The sequence below is a fragment of the Equus caballus genome, chromosome 6 (genome assembly GCF_041296265.1).
Source record: "Equus caballus isolate H_3958 breed thoroughbred chromosome 6, TB-T2T, whole genome shotgun sequence".
Classification (NCBI taxonomy): Eukaryota; Metazoa; Chordata; class Mammalia; order Perissodactyla; family Equidae; genus Equus; species Equus caballus.
Genome location: NC_091689.1, coordinates 49,075,275 through 49,097,149, shown reverse-complemented (window position 1 = coordinate 49,097,149; position 21,875 = coordinate 49,075,275). Strand labels below are relative to the sequence as shown.

General features: G+C 37.2%; 1 protein-coding gene across 3 annotated transcripts in view; it reads left to right on the top strand.

Moving 5' to 3' along the window:
- The first annotated feature begins 2,859 nt into the window (after nucleotides 1-2,859).
- LOC100061656 (alpha-2-macroglobulin) overlaps nucleotides 2,860-21,875 on the top strand; it is a 71,935-nt gene continuing 52,919 nt past the window's right edge. For 2 of the 3 annotated variants that reach the window (XM_014740695.3, XM_014740696.3), the window contains exons 1-11: nucleotides 2,860-3,089; nucleotides 4,326-4,509; nucleotides 5,234-5,393; nucleotides 5,486-5,538; nucleotides 16,667-16,687; nucleotides 17,010-17,178; nucleotides 17,587-17,671; nucleotides 19,273-19,393; nucleotides 19,942-20,059; nucleotides 20,223-20,332; nucleotides 21,232-21,393. In XM_014740695.3, coding sequence (XP_014596181.1) covers nucleotides 3,004-3,089; nucleotides 4,326-4,509; nucleotides 5,234-5,393; nucleotides 5,486-5,538; nucleotides 16,667-16,687; nucleotides 17,010-17,178; nucleotides 17,587-17,671; nucleotides 19,273-19,393; nucleotides 19,942-20,059; nucleotides 20,223-20,332; nucleotides 21,232-21,393 — 1,269 coding nt within the window. In that variant the 5' untranslated portion in view covers nucleotides 2,860-3,003. Of the gene's footprint in view, nucleotides 3,090-4,325; nucleotides 4,510-5,233; nucleotides 5,394-5,485; nucleotides 5,539-8,330; nucleotides 8,445-16,666; nucleotides 16,688-17,009; nucleotides 17,179-17,586; nucleotides 17,672-19,272; nucleotides 19,394-19,941; nucleotides 20,060-20,222; nucleotides 20,333-21,231; nucleotides 21,394-21,875 lie in introns of those variants that run through there. The other variant, XM_070270987.1, reaches the window with a different exon arrangement.

Below are 21,875 nucleotides of genomic sequence, written 5' to 3'. Positions count from 1 at the left end.
TTTTGAGTGCACTTTCTAAGGCTTCTTCTCATGAAATACAGCATTGAGAGTGAAACAAGGAAAATCTTGTTACCCCGATGTTAGTGCTCAGAAAGCTGTGGCTCAGGTTAGAACCAAAGGTGACTCCATTAGAAACAAGTGACAGAGAGAATGCAGTGTAGTGGTGGGGAAGAGCTTGGGTCTTGAATCCAGACCACCTGAGTCCAGATCTGAGCTCCACCACTGAGCTGTGAAATCTCCAGTAGGTTACTTAACCATTGGGTACTCCATCTGTAAAATGAGGGTGATAATAGAATGCACTCCATGATGTTGTTGGGAGAGTTAAATTAGGTAACACAAGCCTAGCATACCGTAAGCTCAGTAAATATTAGCAATTAAAATGCGAAACTGCGACTAGAATTCCGTTTGGACTTGTGGTTCAGCGTGGCACCCAGAGCACTGTGTATTCCACTCCTGAGGAGGAGAGGGATCTGACTTGGTAGAGTGATATTTCAGACAAGGAATTTTTCTCTTACATGAAAGTTTTTGGTATTTTACCAAAATAATAAATAATAATAAATAAAATACACGAAGAATTAAAAACTTGATAGAAATATACACCAAAGGATTAATTTTCAATATGTAAATTGTACTTCATTAAACCTGACTCAAAAAAATGGAATACAACACATTTTACAATTACCCAATTTTTTAATGATCTTTATATATTTGTATATCTCTTAAATTTTCATGCCTTGTTTTTCCTTTAACTTCCATGATACCACATTGTCCTGATTTTTCTCCTACTGCTCTGGCTACTTCTTCTGAGTCTCCTTAAATATACTTGTTTCTCAGAACACTCTTCTTGTTCTATGCACTCTACATGGGGGATCTCATCCATTCCCATTGCTGAAATACTCCAAATATGACGATAATTCCAAAGCTTGTATCTCCAGCCATGAGCTCTTTCCTGTGCTCTAGCCTCTCATCTCCAACTCAATGGTAGACATCCACAGCACATCATGTCTAAACCACACTCGCTGTAGTCCCATACATACACAATCTCCTTGCTGTGCCTCCTATCAACAAAAAGCGTCATAATCCACCTAATTGACTAAAGCAGAGACCTGAAAATCATCCTTAACTTCTCTTCTCCCTTTCCATCCTAAACACCTAATCAATCACCATGCAGCATTAATTATTTTTCTTCTAAATATCGCATGAGTTTTTCGTCTTCTCTCCATTCCTGCCTCCCCATCTTAGTTCAGGATACCATCACAACGTACCTAGATAACTGCATTAGCCTTCAGATGGGTCTCTCTGTTTCCGGACACCCTCCAAACCACCGTATGAGTGATCCTTTTAAAACACAAACTTGATTACACCATTTCATTGGTTAAATCTTCTCAGGGCTCCTCATTTCTCCTAGGATATAATCTAATCTCCTTCCTACAAGCCTCTTTATGTTCAAGTTCTGACAATTTAGCATCTTTATTCTTATGACCTACTCCCCACGCTCAGAATATGCTGACTTTCTCCTGTTTTACACCTTTTCATATGCTGTTTCCTAAGCCCAGACCTGCAGCCCGTCTCCTTCTTCATCTGGAAAAACTTTAAGTCATTCATTACAGCCCAGCTTTTTTCTAACTTCCTACAAGAAGTCTTCCCTGAGTTTGGAAGCCTAGATAATACACCCACCTCAGTGCTTTTTAGTACTCTGAACATACTCTCTTATTACCTTTACTACACTGCATTGCTATTGCCTGTTCAAAGCTCTGTATTCATCACTCGCATCATTATCCTATAAAATATAAAACAATGTCCATATTGTGCATTGATATATTCTCAAACTACAGTGCAGTGTATTGAACTTAGTAAGGCCCACAACATATGTGTTGAATGAATGGGTGAACAAATGTAATTATTATAATAGTTAAAGTTGGAGACAAAAAACAAGTTCAGGAGTTGTTAAAATCTTTCTTACCAATGATTGGAGGTTTTAGAAGCAAAACAATAAACTACAGAAAGTTTTATTTACTCTTCCATCCCCTTGATTCCCACCCTAGACACCCTCCAACCATTGTCTTTCTTTTTGTCAGCTATCACTTAACACTCCAAGATTATAGTTTATATTAGCTTATATTATTTCTCCTCCAGCAGGAATATTTTCATAGATTCTCTACAAAAATGAAGAGCCCACATCCTCTAAAAAGAAAATGCTAATGTGCTTCCTAGCCAGTACAGTAATGTGCTGCAGAAGGAATTAAGGTGTGTCCCAAATATTGATGATCCTCTCGGCTTTCGAAGCAGTCACCTTTATCTGCAAGAAATCTCTTTGGCATACTAGTAGACTCTGCAAATATTATCATTTCCCGTTTGTTCCATTATGTGAGAAAGTTTAAGGAGCACTATTCTATTGAAGGAGCTGCAGGCATTGACATGCGGTTGGTACCAGTTTGTGAATCTGCCCAGGGTCCACAAACAGGAAGAGCTGAAAATCCAGCAGGACTTTATAAACCAGTGGTTCTCAATCAGGAGAGAGGTGACATTTTTGGTTGTCACAACTGGGAAAATCCTACTTGCATCTAGTGGGTAAAGGCGGGGATGCTGCAAAACATCCTACAATCACAGAACAACCCCCCCACAATAAAAACTTACCCATTCCAAAATGTCAATAATGCTGAGGTTGAGAGATTTTGTTCTAAGATAAATGAAGTGGGTTCTAACTATAATGTGGATTTCCACTCCTTAAACCTTTACCATCAACAACTACTCTGACACCACTTCTGAGCCTATTAGGATTTACCCTTGATTGTTATGAGGCCACCTCTGGGAGCAATGACCCCTTTCAGAGAATTCTTGCCAAATTCTAAACAGTCTATTTGGAAACCTTGGGGTGGGGCTTCCAGTTTGCACAGAGGACTCTCATAAATAAAGCCCTGTGGATTTGGGGAGTTTCTGAAACCAGGCGGAGTGCTAGCAGGACACCATATTCTCTGGTCTCCTGTATTTTCTCCCTACGCTATGGGGAAAGGCAGATATGTTCTGCCATGTCTTGTTCTAATTTGTATTGCCCTCCTGCCTGCAGCTGCCTCAGTCCGTGGAAAACCGTGAGTACCACCCAGGGCCCATTTTATATTGTTCTTTCTTTTTTCAGTATCTCTCTCTTACATCGTTCCATTGCCATTTCCCCCTAAAACATTTTAGGGGAAATTTCTACCCATATTCTTGAATACGCCTTCCAACTTTAACATTGTATAATTATATACAATCTTGTTTTCACTCTAAAGTGATTAGTGTGACAAAACTTAGATGTGATTTGATTTAGGAAAACTCCCTTCCTATTAGCCTGTCACTGAGACCTAAAATTCCAGTAACATTAAAGAGCCATTCCTTTTTGTTGAAGAGATTTAAACACAATAATTTTAAAAACACATTTAAATTGTAGCCACTTATGATTGGATTAAACATGAAGACTAGAACCGTAACTTGGGACAGGTGAGACTTTGGGTGAATCAGACCTCTTTGAACTTATCTCAGCATCTCTAAAATGGCACTATCTGCCATGCAGGGCTAGTGTAAGGATCAAAATGATGAAATTCTCAAATATTCTACCAATAGAATTTATTAATGGTAAAAAAAAATAAACATATTTTCAGGAGTTGTATTGCCACATTGCATTTCTCCTTTTTATGATTATAAGAACAAAGATATTTAACTTTAATAAGAGTAAAAAAAAGAAGATAATCTGGTGATATTTAGAATACTTTAGAAATATCAGTTATGGGGTGGGTTTTGGGGCAAAAAAAAACCCCTCAGATAGGAGGAAGGGAGAAGTGAGCCATCACTGAAGACAAACTTTGCCTATTTCACAGTTGTGATGTGGGTCAATTTCGCAACTCTGAATTCCACACTTAATGTTATGAATCTAGAAATGAAGAGAAATTGAAAATAAAAAGGGGTACTGGGTTTTTTTCAAGTATTAAATATGGCAATTGAGAATAATCCTAATTCAACATTTTTACATAGTGAATAATTATTCCTCCCATTTTTTTCCTTTAAAAAAGTAAGTTCAGGAATTTGAGTGTTGAGGGTTTAGTGAGATAAGCACATAAAATTATCACATCCTTAGAACTCACCTTGGGTGGGATATCACTGCCTAAGCTGAAATATTACCATTACCAATGAAGAGAGGGAATAATTTTCTTGCCATTCAGCCATAATATCATGTTGTCAATCTGCTTTCTCTGGGTGTAGAACTAAAGATGCTAATAATTATTGTGATGAAACCACAAGCATGGATGATGAGATCTGTTTTCCACTGACCTGAATGCCTTCCTTTCCAGACAGTATATGGTGCTGGCCCCCTCCTCGCTCCACACTGAGACTCCCGAGAAAAGTTGTCTTCTTCTGAGGCGCTTGAATGAGACAGTGACTGTAAGTGCTTACTTGGAGTCCACCAAGGGGAAAAGGAGCCTCTTCAATGACCTCATAGCTGACAAGGACTTATTCCACTGTGTCTCCTTCACTGTGAGTACTAGCTGCCTATCCCTGTTGTGTTTGTTTTCTTTCTTTCCTTTAATATAATTCTAATGGTTGGAGATTGGTTTTCCATTTCAGGGAATTTATTTAGAAGGACATCAATGACTTCAAAGAGAAACCTAGATAGAAAGCTTATCCAAGCAAAGGCACAAAATATAGATTTCCCACCCCAAAATGGGGGAGAGGCAACATTTATAGACATGCTAATTTTCTATTTAATTCCCGCAAAAACCCTACTACTGAGAGAAAGCATAAGTTAGCCACTTGGGAGTGTTTCTAATAGTAAGATGCAAACTTTGAAATAATACCAGAACTAGTGAGGACTCCTACCTTGTACATATAATTGGTACCCTGAGGAAAATTCCAGTTTCTTCTTGGGACAATTCATCCTCAAGACAAAACTCCTACCTTCATTAGAATATTAATATTTCCCTTTCCCGTAGTTTTAAGACTTGGCTCTGCTTTTTAAATAAGATTATAATATTTACTCCACAAAGTTGACTATGTTTTAATAGCTACTGTTGAATCATATGGTAATTTGGGCTTCATTTGTTACACCTCTTTCCGAATTATTCTTCTCTACTTTTTGTTTAAGCAATAATTAATGCTCCCGGCTACCTTCCTCTGATACTGAAGGAGAACAGGAAAGAAATAAATGCTAAGGCCTCCAGAGAGAGATTGTGAAGCCTCTTATGATCTTTTTTGTTCTCAGCTCCCAAGATCCTCATCTTTTGAGGATGAACTATTCTTCTCTGTCCAGATAAAAGGACCAACACATGAATTCAGCAAAAGGACTAAAGTGCTGGTAAAGAACACAGAAAGTCTTGTCTTTATTCAGACAGACAAACAAATCTACACACCAGGACAGTCAGGTATGAAACTCTATGGTGTTATAACTCAAGAAATGAGATGTCCTCCTTAGCATGTTACCCAAAAGGCCTCACTAGGAAAATTTCTTTTTCAGTTAAGTTTCGAATCGTCTCTGTGGATAAAAATTTCCACCCACTGCATGAATTGGTGAGTCTTTTATATGTATATATATGTATATATATCAAGGGTTTGGGAGACAGTGACAGTGGGGAGCAAGTAGAAGATGACTGTAAGGGACTCTTGTCTCAACAAATCTGAAATCAACAGCAATAACCCTTAACCCAAGCAGGAAACCAGACTGTCATAAAAGGGGTTACCAAAAGGGAAAGAGAGAATGAATTATTCTTCTTCACTTTTCAGTCAACCAGATATCAGTCAACTACATTTACTGTTTAGAAGGATCTGTACAAAGCATAGCGGGGATATACACAGGTGAATTAAACACAGTTTGGCCCTTGATAGCATTTAATCACATAGATCCTTAAAAGCTATACACCCCCACTGCTTAACAGTCCACTTAGACTTCTACAAAACTGTATTGGACTAGATGTCCCTCCCTCAAGATGAATATCTTATTCAGGAGATGTGTCATTGGCGTGTAATCAATGTCACATTTCTTTAAGTCAAGTTAAGCTAAATAGAGAGTCCTTATGGAAAATTTACTTTTTGACGTTTCGGAAAATGCCTCTTCGTCCTTTGTGGCACAAAATAATCCAAAAGATTTACAGGGAGCCCAGAAATTGAGGGAAAATGCCACCAGATTTCAATTCAGTAAGGTCATTTTTTACTCCCCTCTCTCAACAAACCTAGCATAATCCTTACCCTACCCCTCTCAGTCAACCTCACCTCAACTTCATCGAGGAAAAACAAAACAGTAAATCCCAGCTATACTATCTGTTCTGCGTCTGTACCTGTATTCTTGTCTCCACTTCTGTTACAATGAAAGAAGCATCCCTGTTCCCATTCAAAGCCAGCTTCTCCAGCTGTGCTTCTCAGCCCATCCTCTCTCACTTTCTCAAGAACTTCCAGTTCTTCTCTTCCACTCCATCATTGTATTTCCCCTTTATGGGATAATTCCTAATAGGCTACGCTTTGCTACAATCACCTTATTTTTTAAAAAAGTAAAACATATAAAGTTCCCTAGACCCCACGTTCCTCTCCAAACACCATTCCATTTCTCTGGTTCCTCTTCATAACTAATCTCTATGAAAGAATTTACTACACACACTGTCTCCACTCCTTACCTCGAATCTTTGTACTTTTTTGATGCTATATTTAAAGCACACAGACAAGTACTGAGAATAATTTCATGAACACGTATACCCAAAATTGTGACTCATTTAACATTAACATTTTCCCAGACTTGCATCATTTTTATAGAAATAAGACATTGAAGATAAATGTGGAACTCTGCTGTGTACCCTGCCCTTATCATATTACTCCTCTCTCCCTCATCACAGATGGCCATTATCCTGAATCTGGTATTTATAATTGCTGTGCATGTTTTTTATTTTACTAAATGCTACATCCAAACTGAGTGTATATACAAAGTATATGTGTATATTAATATATGTGTGTGTACACACATACATATAGATAAAGAGAAACAGAGATTGGCACCCTTAAACTATTATGATACTGTTTTGCATGTTTTTTTCAAATTTTTATAAGTGGTACTAAAGTACAGGCACATCTTGGAGATATTGCAAGTTTGGTTCCAGACCACCACAATAAAGCAAATATCACAATAAAGCGAGTCACATGAATCTTTTGGATTCTCAGTGCATATAAAAGTTATATTTACAACTTATTGTAGTCTATTAAGTATGCAATAGCATTAGGTCTAAAAAACGATGTAGATGCCTTAATTAAAAACTAATTTGAGGCCAGTCCAGTGGTGCAGCAGTTAAGTTCACATGTTTCACTTGGGCAGCCCGCGGTTTGCCAGTTGGGATCCTGGGTGCGGACCTACGCATGGCTTATCAAGCCATGCTGTGGCAGGCGTCCCACATATAAAGTAGAGGAAGATGGGCATGGATGTTAGCTCAGGGCCAGTCTTCCTCAGCAAAAAAGAGGAGGATAGGCAGCAGATGTTAGCTCAGGGCTAATCTTCCTCAAAAAAAAAAAAACTTTATTGCTTAAGAATCCCAAACATCACCTGAGCCTTCAGTGAGTCATAATCTTTTTGCTGGTGGAGGGTCTTGGCTTGATGTTGATGGCTGCTGACTGATCAGGGTGGGAGTTGCTGAAGGCTGAGGTGGCTGTGGCAATTTTTTTTTTTTTTTTTGAGGAAGATTAGCTCTGAGCTAACATCAGCTGCCAATCCCCCTCTTTTTGCTGAGGAAGACTGGCCCTCAGCTAACATCTATGCCCATCTTCCTCCATTTTATATGTGGGACGCTAACCACAGCATTGCTTGCCTAGCGGTGCCATGCCCATGCCCATGATCCTAACGGGCGAACCCCAGGCCGCCAAAGGGGAACATGCAAACTTAACTGCTGCGCCACCAGGCCGGGCCCAGCTGTGGCAATTTTTAAAAATAAGACAACAATCAAGTTTGCTGCATCAATTGACTTTTTCTTTCATAAACAATTTCTCTGTAGCATGTGATGCTGTTTGACAGCATTTACCCACAGTAGAACTACTTTGAAAATTGGAGTCAATCCTCTCAAACCTTGCTGCTCCTTTATCAACTAAGTTTCTGTAATATTCCAAATCCTTTGCTGTCGTTTCAACAGTCTTCACAGCGTCTTCACCAGTAGTAGAGTCCATCTCAAGAAATCACTTCTTTGCTCATTCCTAAGAAGCAACTCTTCATCCATTTAAGTTTTGTCATGAGGGCGCAGCAATTCAGTCACACCTTCAGGCTCCACTTCTAATTCTAGTCCTCTTGCTATTTCCACCATGTCTGCAATTTTACTTCCTCCACTGAAGTCTTGAACTCCTCAAAGTCATCCATTAGATTTGGAGCCAACTTCTTCCAATCTCCTGCTAATGTTGATATTTTGACCTCTTCCCATGAATCAAGAATGTTCTTAATGGCATCGAGAATGGTGAGTCCTTTCCAGACGGTTTTCAATTGACTTTGCCCAGACCATTAGAGGAATCACTGTCTACAGCAGTGATAGCCTTACAAAATGTATTTCATAAATAATACGACTTGAAAGTCAGAATTACTCCTTGATCCAGGGGCTGCAGAATGAATGTTATGTTAACAGACGTGAAAACAACATTAATCTCATTGTACAAGTCCATCAGAGTTCTTTGATGACCAGGTGCATTGTCAATGAGCAGTAATATTTTGTAAGAAATTTTTTCCCTGAGCAGTAGGTCTCAACAGTGGGTTTAAAATATTCGGTAAATCATGTTGTAAACAGATGTGCTGTCATCTAGGCTTTGTTGTTCCATTTATAGAGCACAGGCAGGGTAGATTTAGCATAATTCTTAAGGGCTCTATGATTTTCAGAATGGTAAATGAGTATTGACTCCAACTTAAAGTCACCAGCTGCATTAGCCCCTGACAAGAGAGTCAGGCTGTCCTTTGAAACTTTGAAGGCGGGCATTGAGTTCTCTCTAGCTATGAAAGTCTTGGATGGCATCTTCTTCCAACATAATGCTGTTTCTTCTACATTGAAAACGTGTTGTTTAATTATCTTAGCTAGATCCTCTGGATAACTTGCTGCATCTTCCACACCAGCACTTGCTGCTTCACCTTGCACTTTTTGGTTATGGAGACAGCTTCTTTGATTCAACCTCAAACCAATCTCTGCTAACTTCAAACTTTTCTTTTGTGGCTTCCTTACCTCTCTCAGCCTTCATAGAATTCAAGAGAGTTAAAGATTTGCTCTGGGTTAGGTTTTAGATTAAGAGAATTTTGCAGCTGGTTTGATCTCCTATCCAGACGACTAAAACTTTCTCCATATCAGCAAAAAACTGTTTCACTTTCTTATCATTCATGTGTTCACTGAAGTAGCACTTTTAATTTCTTTCAAGAACTTTTCATTTGCATTCAAAACTTGGTTAACTATTTGGTGCAAGAGGCCTAGCTTTCAGCCTATCTTGGCTTTCAACACGCCTGTCTCAGTAAGCCTAATCGTTTCTGGCTTTTGACTGAACGCTTCCTTCCTTCCTTCCACTTGAACACTTAGAGGCCATCGCAGGGTTATTAATTGCTCTAATTTCAATATTGTTGTGTCTCAGGGAATAATGAGGCCCTAGAAGAGGGAGAAAGATGGGGGAAATGGCTGGTTGGTGGAGAAGCCAGAGCACACACAACATTTATCAATTAAGCTTGCCATCTTACATGAGCATGGTTTGAAACAAACATTTGAAACAAAACAATTAAAATAGTAACATCAAAGATCACAGATCACAGATCACCATAACAAATATATAATAGTAATTAGAAACTTTGAAATATTGCGAAAATTACCGAAATGTGACACAGAGACATGAAATGAGCAAATGTTGTTGGAAAAATGGTGTCAATAGACTTGCTCAATGCAGGGCTGCCACAAATGTTCAATCTGTAAAAAAACAGTATCTGCGAAGCACAATAAAGCAAAGCACAGGAAAATGAGGTATGTCCGTATATATCATTCGGTAACTTGCTTTTTCATTTATGTTATGGTTTTCAAATTTATCTAAGTTGTTATATAGTCCTCTGGTGTAGTTTATTCATTTTAACTACCATATAGGTCTTCATTTTATGAATAAACCGCAATTCATCTATTTTCCTGTTGATGAACATTTATCTATCTATTTATGTATTTTTGAGAAATAAAAATCATATATGTTTAAGGTGTACAATGTGCTGTTTTGATATATGTAAATGTATAAAAACGTTATAATTTTTGTTAATAATGGGTTACTGAATATATTTCTTCAATTTATCCTTCCTATTTTCTAAGTGATTATTTTGTCTTAGTATCCTATTTTTTATATTGATCTTGATGAATATTTTATTAGTCCCAATAATTTATCAGTAGATTTCATTGTATTATCCATGTGGACAATAACATAGTATGAACAGTTTTGGGTCTTCTTTCAGAATTTTTTTTTGAGGAAGATTGGCCCTGAGCTAACATCTGTACCCATCTTCCTCTATTTTACACGTGGGACACCTGCCACAGCATGGCTTGATAAGCGGTACATAGGTTGGTGCAGGGGATTCAAACCAGCAAACCCCAGGCCACCAAAGTGGAGTGCAGGAACTTAACTGCTATGCCACCAGGCCAGCCCCAGTGTCTTCTTTCACACTTTTTATGAGCCAGTTTTCTTTTCTGGTCTTATTGTCTAGGACCTGAAGAATGATGTTGAATAGAAGCATGTTTATAACTTTTATGGGAATTCTACTGAAGTTACACTATTAGGTGTCATGTTTGCTGTAGGTTTTCTACAGAGTCTCTTTATCAGAATAAGAGTTATCTCTTCTGGGGCCGGCCCTGTGGCCCAGTGGTAAAGTTCTTGCGCTCTGCTTCGGCGGCCCAGGGTTTCACCGGTTCAAATCCTGGGTGCGGACATGGCACTGCTTCTCAAGCCATGCTGAGACGGCCTCCCACATGTCACAACTAGAAGGATCCACAACTAAAAATGCACAACTATGTACCAGGGCGCTTTGGGGAGAAAAAGGAAAAATAAAATCTTTAAAAAAAAAAAAAAAGAAGTGGAGATGGACACTTTTAAAAGAGTTGTCTCTTCTATCTCTTCCATTTACTCTTATCTTTTTAATATTTAAAATTTGGGGAATTGTTTTGAAAAGAAGAAAAATATGTCCTCTGGGCATATGAGGTAGAAACACGAAATGGGCATAAGCAAATAGTATTTAAACATGAAAGTGGATGTAATACTCAAAAGAGCGGATTTAGAAAAGGGGGGGAGAAGAAAAAGTGCTGAGTCCTGAGGACTAAAAATCTGGAGATTGAGAAGAGGAGCAAAACTCAACAAAAAGTACTGAGAAGGAGCAGAAAGAGAAGTCAGGAGAAAATACTCATGGTATCAGCAGCTGCTGATAGGTCAAGTAAAATGAGGACTGAAAAGTGATCATTTTGGATATAGCAATGTGAAACTTAGTTGGTCACCTTGGTTAGAGCACTTTCAGTAGGATGAGTTCAAAGCCTAATGGGAGTAATAACAAGAGAGAATACAAAGAAATTGGAGACAATGAATGACAAGACACTCTTAGAGTTTTGCTGTAAAAGAAACAACACCAACATGAGGGAGTAGCAAGGTGGGAAAATGGGGTCAAGAAATATTATTATCTTTACAAAATTATTTTATTATTTGAAGTACATTTTCAGTGAATTCTTTTGGATTTTCCAGGCTAACATCATATCATCTGCAAAAATAATAGTAATAGTAATTTTACCTCTTTCTTTCCAACTTTTATAAATTTATTTCTAATAATTAATTTTGCTGGTCAGTACCTGTATACCAAGTTGAGTAAAATGAGTAATAAAGATCTCCTTTGTCTTGTTTCTGAATTTTGTGTTGAAATATGTTTTTTCTTGGACATGGTATAGAAGTATTTAATTCTTAATTTTAAAGAATTTTTAAAGGAAGGTTGTTGAACATTATCAAAGTCTATGGAGATTCCTTTTATCATCATGTAGCTACTACTAGAGAGAAATATATGAATATTTGTCCTCATGTAGGACAATCTTTGTACTCCCAGAATTAATTAATTGCTACGTAATCACAATGTATTCTAAGGAATTCTGTTAATAATAATTTATGTAAGTTATTTGCATTAACATTTATATACAGTCATGTGTTGCTTAACAATGGGGATATGTTCTGAGAAAGGCATTGTTAGGTAATTTCGTCGTTGCACGAACACCATAGAAGGTACTTACACAAACTTAGATGGTAGACCCTACTACATACTTAGGCTATATGATACTAACCATATAGAACCACAGTTGTATATGTAGTCTGTTGTTTACCGAAACGTCGCTAGGCAGCACATGACTGTATTAGATAGGTCTGAAGATTTATTTTCAGTGCTTTTCTGTGAGTTCTGATAATATTACGTTAGCTTTTTTCTAGCTACACTATTTTCTATACCACTGCTGTTACTAGTTCTATAAAAATTTGACATGTTTCTGGTGAAATTCTCTAGGACTAGTCCCATTTAGGGTGTAATTATTTGAAAATATTTTTATTTCTTCTCCACTAATCGGTAGGGGTGTAATTTCTCTCTCTTTGGGGCCATTTTGGTGATTTATATTTTTCTAGAAAAGCACTTATTTGCCTATGAATGGGTAGAGTCATTTCTTATATTAGTCTTGAATTTGCATCTTATTTCTCCATTACCATTTCTAGATTTCTGTACTTGTCCCTTTCCCTTTTTTTTGAGTTAACAAATAGTTTAGTTTTTTATTCCACCAAAAGATTCTGTTTTTAGAATGATTTATTAATTCTTTCACTTTTCTCTTTCTTAATTTCTAAAGTACAATTTTACCTTTATTATTTTCTGTCAAATGCTTTTTTATTTATTTTTTATTACTTCTTATATTGAATGCACACTTTATTTCCTTGTTTTTCAACTTATTCATAGAAATATTTAGGGCTATGCTTTGTCTTCTGAGCACTGCATTTGAAGCATTTCATAATTATTTTTTTCTTTTTTTTTTTTAAGATTTTATTTTTCCTTTTTCTCCCAAAGCCCCCTGGTACACAGTTGTGTAGTTTTAGTTGTGGGTCCTTCTAGTTGTGGCATGTGGGACACCGCCTCAGCGTGGCCTGACGAGCGGTGCCTTGTCCGCATGCAGGATCCGAACTGGCGAAACCCTGGGCCGCCAAAGCGGAGCGCTCGAACTTAACCACTCGGCCACGGGGCTGGCCCCTCATAATTATTTTTATTTTTTTATTTTTATTTTTTAATTAGGTATTTTTTTTCTGGATGTACATCATATTTCGAATTCTGTGTACATTACATCATGTTCACCACCCGAAAATTAATTCTAGTCCATCCTTCACATGTGAGCCTAATCACCCCTTTTGCCCTCTCCCTTACCCCCTTCCCCTATGGTAACCACCAATCCAATCGCCAATGTTATGTGTTTTTTTTGTCGTTGTTATTATCTTCTACTTATGATTGAGATCATATGGTATCTGACTTTCTCCCTCTGACTTATTTCACTCATCATAATACCCTCGAGGTCCATCCATGTTGTCACAAATGGCCGGATTTTGTCATTTCTTATGGCTGAGTAGTAGTCCATCATGTATAAATACCACATCTTCTTTATCCATTCATCCCTTGATAGGCACCCAGGTTGCTTCCATGTCTTGGCTACTGTGTATAATGCTGCAATGAACATAGGGGTGCAAGTATCTTTATGCCTTTGTGTTTTCAAGTTCTTTGGATAAATACCCAGCAGTGGAATGACTGGATCATATGGTAGATCTATCCTTAATTTTCTGAGGATACTCCATACTGCTTTCCATAGTGGCTGCACCAGTTTGCACTGCCACCAGCAGTGAACAAGGGTTCCCTTCTCTCCACACCCTCTCCAACATTTGTTGTTTCCTGTCTTGCTAATTATAGCCATTCTGACTGGAGTGAGGTGATACCTCATCGTAGTTTTGATTTGCATTTCCCTGATAGCTAATGATGTTGAGCATCTTTTCGTATGCCTGTTGGCCATCCGTATATTTCCTTTGGAGAAATCTCTGTTCAGATCTTTTGCCCATTTTGTAATTGGATTGTTGGGGTTTTTGTTGTTGAGCTGTATTAGTTCTTTGTATATTTTGGATATTAACCCCTTATCTGATGTATGGTTTGCAAATATTTTCTCCCAATTGTTAGGTTGTCTTTTCGTTTTGTTGATGATTTCCTTTGCTGTGCAGAAGCTTTTTAGTTTGATGTAGTCCCATTTGATCAAATGGGTTTCATTCCAGGGATGCAGGGATGGTTCAACATCCACAAATCTATCAACGTGATACACCACATTAACAAAATGAAGAATAAAAATCACATGATCATCTCAATAGATGCAGAGAAAGCATTTGACAAGATACAGCATCCATTTATGATAAAAACTCTAAATAAAATGGGCATAGGAGGAAAATACCTCAACATAATAAAGGCCATATATGACAAACCCACAGCAAATATCATTCTCAATGGAGAAAAACTGAAAGCTATCCCTCTAAGAACAGGAACCAGACAAGGATGCCCACTGTCACCACTCTTATTTAACATAGTATTGGAAGTCCTGGCCAGAGCAATCAGGCAAGAAAAAGAAACAAAAGGGATCCACATGGGAACGAAGAAGTGAAACTGTCACTCTTTGCAGACGACATGATTTTATATCTAGAAAACCCTAAAGAATCCACTAAAAAACTTTTAGAAATAGTAAAGGAATACAGTCAAGTCGTGGGATACAAAATCAACATTTCATAATTATTTTTAATTAATTTTCTATTTCTGTTTGATCTTCTCCTGGATCTAGGTTGCTTACTAGAGAATGTTCAGTGAGTTGTTCTGTTTTCTTTTTCAGTTTTGTTAGTTTTAGAATTCCAGTTAGAATTAGCTAGTAAGATTTATAGTTAGAAATGTGTTATAAAAAATGTGTTATAGTTAAAAATCTGTTAATCTCCATTCCTGACTTGTAAAGGTACTGAATCAGCATCCTGTTCCCTAGATTGCTGTAAACAATTAATGCTAGCAAATTCTATTTTAGGAAATAATGAAAAACACATTTGATTTTGTTGAGCGACTTATTTCTTGTACCATTCCTAATATTTATTGGCTTCCTAAAGCAGATTAAGTCAATGTTCTATAAACTTTTACTTATAATTTTGTTGTATTCTATAAAAAATAACTTCTCTACAAACTTGCTTGATCATAAACTATCTGATACATTGAAAACTCATAATTCTAGGAATATAATCAGAACACTACTTTACTTTCACAACTTTACAGTTCTTTGAAATGTACTCCTCTCTGCCTCTAGATGAAAACTCTGACAATCTCATGACTTTTCTGGTCATTCTCAGAGAATAATTTTTAAAAATCACAGTATTCTTCATTAATTGGAATGTCAAGTGCCATATATCAATCTAAACTCCAAACTTAATTTGAAGCTAAATCTTCTCCCTCTTTTTCACAGCTGGACAGTTTTGCAGGTAGGAAGTCAGGCAAGCAGGATTCACTGATCCTCCTTCTTTCTCAGCTTTAAGCAACTACCTTGTCCTCTCTGTATCTGGGGTTTCCAACCTTGCTAGGACAGAAGAAGAAGTAAGGCAAGCAAAAAAGAATTGTCTTGACTTGTACCGTCCTAAGATGGTTTTGCACCCTTTGGGCCAGGCAGATGTTTAAAGCTAACTCTTATTCTTATAGTGCACTTTTTGCAAACTCTTCAGAGACCCTCATCATTAATATATCACCAACAGTTCCTTACACCAGGAAATGTACTCTAGTCCAGTGGTTGCTTACTGCCTCACTAACCTCCAGAAATCCAGGTGTCCACTTCTACCTTATCCTCACCTAAGATATGTTTCTCTCACTAGATAGCCCAGTTACATAGAATCCAAAATGATCCCTTTACTGCCTCTCTCTCCTATGTAATCCTCATCTAGTCAATGGGAAACTCTTATGAGTTCTGTTTGCAAAATCTCTGAAAGTGCAAACCAATCCCAAGGTAGTAGCAACTTTCCTTTGTTCTATAGCCAGAGTAGCTAGTCAGCCATTTCTTGCCCTTATATTTCTAGGTCAAGAATTAAGCACTAGTTCACTCTGTCCAACTAAGTGCAGGAGGCACATAGCAAATGCTCACAGTGACCCCTTTGAAGCCACACTCATTAGACCTAAAATGAGAAGTAGGTACATTGTGTAGGGTAAAAATAGATCCTGCTTGACCCAGGACAGTCCTGGTTTATGAATGTTGTCTGGAATTAATCATAATTACTACCCTCTTTCACTCAAAAATTTCCTGATTTGAATAATAAGTTACATAGTCATCTTACTCTTCTGGCTAGGGACGGGTCTCACAGCATACTAGAAAGATCTTACTCAAAAAGCCTCCCCAAATCTCCATTCTCCCTTTTTATCATTGATGTGGTTGAGTTCTTCAACCAGTTCCTGGACTTCTACTTAAAACTTCTGTTTGGTGATCTGTCTTGCAATTCACTTTATTATGTGATATTAATTTCCTTGAATCTTGGCTGAAGCTCTTATTGTAATATTCAGTTCTTTAAGTCTATTTATGTTCACTGCGTTAGGTAGAATTCTGAACTAACATTTTTTGTCTTTTTGTTTGTTTTTTAGTTTCCACTGGTTCACATTGAGGTAAGCAACTTAAAGCCTTCCACATTCAGAGAGAAATCAGTAAATTGAGAAGAAATTGCTGTTTGGAAGGTTGTGACAATATTCCAAAGACAGTAGAGATTGAAAGAAACCTTTGCACATGTGAAATCCTCCCATTATCCAGAGAACTGGGATGTTGTAACTCACTCTGCTTCTATTTCTCTCTTTCCAAGGAAAAATACTAGCAATTTCCCAAACGATCTATCATTAATACAACAGTTTTCCTGTATTACTGCCCCAAGTGTATTACTGCCCCTAATTCTTTATTTACTTTGATAAGTTATAACCTGTTTCATATATTTAGGACCCTGGAATGAATCGAATTATGCAATGGCAGAATATCCAGTTAGAGAATGGACTGAAACAATTGTCCTTCAGCCTGTCATCAGAGCCCATTAAGGGCTCCTACAAGATAGTAATACTAAAACAATCAGGAATAAAGACAGAGCACTCCTTCACCGTGGAGGAATTTGGTATGATTTCGGAAGATTGGGAAGGGAAAGTGGGATCATAAGCTTCTGGTTACTAGAGTGTGAATCCATTTGGGTACCTTCAATTCCCATGGGTGAGGTTGGGCTTCATCTGATTCTAACCAAGACCATCATCTGTGAACACAGAACTTCATAAAAGCTTGGGGATTTTTTAAAAGGAAGTTATTTTCCCCAATTTGGAAGTTTTTTCTTATTTCAGTGGAAGTTTCTGTGATTTGCTAGGACTAATACAATCTATGACCACTCAATTTTATAGCTCCCTTGGGTGTTACCTTAAGATTTCAAAGATAGTTAGAAGGGAAGTCACCATTTCAGAGCATTGGTTTGTCATTTAGGCAACCACAAAAACAATTTACCAGTCTGCCACATTTCTCTTATCTCCTTCAACAGTGCTTCCCAAATTTGAAGTGCAAGTAAAGGTTCCAAAGGTAATCACTGTACTAGATGAAGAAGTGAATGTGACAGTATGTGGAATGTGAGTTAATTTTTGTTTCTTTTTCTACCCTTAAAATACTCTCAAACATTGAGATATCTCGTTGCAGCACCATAAAAATTTGTATAAATACCTGAGGCGTCTCTCCTCCCTTCTCTAGAACTTTCTCTTCGTGGCATTATTTTCTTTCCTTCTTTCTTTTTCTCATTATAATTGCTCCTCTACATCTATTATTACTCAAATATCCATTGCATAACTTGGTGGTATGAAGAAACAAATTGGGTTCATTCTGATAATGACAAAGTTTTCCCCATGATGGAATGAATTGTGTTAGGCAACAGTGAGTTCTCCACATTTGGAGACATAAAAGCACATGATAAGATCCACTTGGCAGGACAGGTAAAGAGATTCAAGCACAGAATGTGGCATTGTACTGACCTATAAAGGTGTAGTAGAAAGAGCACAGAACTAAGTGTTCACAGTCCTTGCTACAAGTCCAGCATCTGCCACTAACTCACTTTGATTTTAAGTATGACTTTAAATGAACTTGCACTTCTTTATCAAAAAAAAAAAAGAAACAAACAAGAATATTGGACTAAATGATTTGAAATTGCTATTAAAGTCTGCAATTATGGAAATCTAAAACAGCAATAGCAGAAGTCACTTGTAGAGTAAGAAATTCATCTCCCGAAGGATCAAATACAGGAGACATCACTTCAGCTGGGTCCCTTCCCAAACTCTTTCAAAGTAATAGTGATGAGATTCTTTTTTTAGATTTATTTACATCCACAAACCTACATTTCTTTCTCAGAAGAGAAAATTCAGATAAATCAGAACAAGTAAAATCAATTATTTTGTCACATATTCAAAAAATGTGTAAATGAGGAAGGAAGTTAATTATCCTAAAGCAGAATGACAATAAATAAATTATATGTGATTTGATTCAATTTTAGTAAATAAATATAACAACTTAAGTATGAAACAGTCTTTGAGGGGTTCTTGGAGGCTTTTAGAAAACGGTCTCTAGATGACTGTGATTGTGAGCATTTTTTTTTCTTTTTCATTGTCACTATTCTCTGATTCTTCTGTAAAACACATTGACAGTTTTGCTGTGAGAAATTACAATAAACATTTTGAGAAGAATAAATAGAAGAGAATTGGAAAAGAGAAGTGTTAGGATTAGAGGAAAGATTGAGAGGGTTTGTGAGAGAGTATTTCTAAGTTAATTGAGCCATGTTTCCAATTAACATGAACCATACATAAAGAATTGGAGGCAGAAAAGTGCAGCGCTCAAGAGCTAAGCTGCCTGAGTTCAAATCTCAGCTCCACCACTTACGAGTTGAGCTGCCTTGTTGGGTTACTTAACCTCAGTGTGCCTCATTTTCCAGAACTGCAAAATGGAGAAAGTAATATCGTATCTCTCATGAGGTTATTAAGAGGATTAAGTTACTTAATATATGTAAACCATTTGGAAAAGAGCTTGATCCATAGTAAACAGTAACTATTTTTGTGTTTCTTGTTCTTATGGAACTGCAGAAAGTAAATATGCTATGACTTACTGATAGTGTGGAATATGGATAGGAAGAAGGTGGGTCTCTGCTCCTGGGAAAACTCTTGGTCACTGGGAATTTCTCTTGTGACAGATATACCTACGGGAAGCCTGTCCCAGGACATGTAACCATGAGTATATGCCGAAAATATCATTACTCCTTTTATCGTTTTGGCAGAAATTTAGAGGTTCCCTGTGAGGAAGTCAGTCAGAAGGTGAGTGAAAACTATTCAAAGAGGCTTGTTGACATCTGAGAATAATTGTGAAATACAAACACAGGAAAAAGTCTGTAAGGAGAAACATGCCCAGATATCAAAAGATGAAAGTCCCACAATCCACTATTATAGATGGAAGAATTCCAGATATTTGTAACTAAACTTGTCAACAAAATCTTGGTCACAAATGATAAATAATGGTGGTTCTTTTAAATAATAGTTAACAGTTATTTAGCACTTATGACATGCTAGCCAATGTTCTAGCATATCTAATTTATTTAATCCTCACAACAGTCCTATGAAGTAGCCGTTATTATTATCACCATTTTATAGACACGAAACAGACATGAGGACACTGTGTAACATGTCCAAGATCATGTCACACAGCAGATAAATGGTAGAGCTGAATATCATGCTCATAACCAATATACTGTTACCTCCAGGCAGTTGGTTCTTTCCCAAAAAGGCCCCACACATTGGTTTGGATTGACCACTGGTCTGATCAGCACGCCAGTTTATTTTTTGTCTTTGTTTTTCTTGCTTATCAGCTAGACAGCCATGGCTGCATTATGCAACAAGTAAAAACCAGTGTGTTCCAATTAAAGGAGCAAAACTTTCAAACGATGAAACTTCAAGTGAATGCCAAGATTACAGAAGAAGGGACAGGTGTGTGGGTAACATAAGAACATGGGAGACAAAACTGTGAACGTTGATGCCTTTTCATCATCGGGAGGGCAGGGAGAAGGAAGTAGAAAAATAATTTGAAAGCAAGTGGTTCCTCTCCAAGAGATATTGTTTTTGTTTTGTTTTGTTTCAACCTTTTCCTCAGAGCTGGAATTAACTGGAACTGGGACAATTGAAGTCACAAGAACTCTAACAAAACTCACATTTGTGAAAGTGGATTCACACTTTAGACGAGGGATTCCATTCTTTGGGCAGGTAGAGTACTCTATATTTCAGAGATAGTTAAATTGTATTGTGACACACAACACAGATCTTCCCGCTCAAGATCACACCTAGTTAAAATGATCAATTGCTTCATAAGACCAAAATCACAAAACCACATACAACCAGATCTTTTTGCTTATAAATAATGCTCATGAAATCTATAAACCCCAAAGCATTATTGTGTTTCTCTTGCAAAATAACAGGACTTAAATGTTCAAAATAAATCCACACTGTCTCTAACCTTCACTTCTTGGTATACATTATTCAATATCTCTAATCACTAACACAAATACCTTTTACTGCTTTTCTTATAAGTATCTCAGTGCATCTGCCACTCTTAGTTTCAACAATAAATTCATTCGTGAGTAAGTGGTTTTCTTTTGAAGCACAGGAAAGTATGATACACTTATATGGCTTTAAGGCTACAACCCTTACTTTCTATGTAATAAATATATATTAAACATTAGAAATGCAAATACTAAGAAAATGTTACCACTTGATGTTACCAGTAATTAATGATTAACGAATTTGTCAAAGTCCAACAAAAATCTTCTCTGGTGAGTTTTTTGCATGGCTTACCACTAAAAGAGAGAGAAAATGATTGTCTAAGTTACTTTTCGTTCCTAGAATTCTATAATTTGATTCTATGGACACATTAAATCACTCCCAGTACAGTTAGCATACACCACTCTGCTCTTAATGGAAAAAAACACAGATTTTCAATGATATACATTTGAGAGAGGTCAAAAGCCCCAAGCTGAAAAAGCAGAGTTGGGGGAATGGGGGAATGTTTAGTTTTTAGACAATGTCAAAAAAGGGTTTGGTTCTTGTATTCCTTATGGGTGGTATCGTCAGATGGAATCTACAGCTTATTCCTTGTTCTATTATAGGTATGCCTAGTGGATGGGAAGGGAGTCCCTATCCCAGATGAACTCATCTCCATCCAAGCAAATGAAGCTAACTATTCCTCCAACGCTACCACCGATGAGCATGGCTTAGTGCAGTTCTCCATCGACACCACTAACGTTACGGATTCCTCCCTCACTGTCAGCGTAAGTCTGGAAGTGAGGACGTAAGAAACAAGGAGAAGCCTTGGTAGCAGAGCTGCAACCCAATCGTGCTTAGCTCAAGGAGAAGAAATTCATATTCCAAGTTGTCGTATTTTAGGGTGAAATACAAGAAGTTCTTGATAAATAATAAAGGTACCAGGGGAAGGACTAGAGAAATAACTGCCACACAACAAAGATATTCTTTTAAATATTATATTCCCAGTAAATAATTTCCTTTTATTTTCGTTCTGCTCTATATCTCTCAAGTTGATACCCTCAAACAAAGAAGGGTAAGAGAGTATATTTTATTTCTTTAATCAAGGATAGACGACACACGTATTCTCAAATTCATTACTTCAAAATATGATGTTCATTTTCTCAACCCACAAATGTCCACTGCATATTTGCCTGTACTGGGGACTGTGCTAGTGCCTGGTAAGAAAAATAATCATGGTTCATATTCTCATGGAGCTCATATCGTTGAT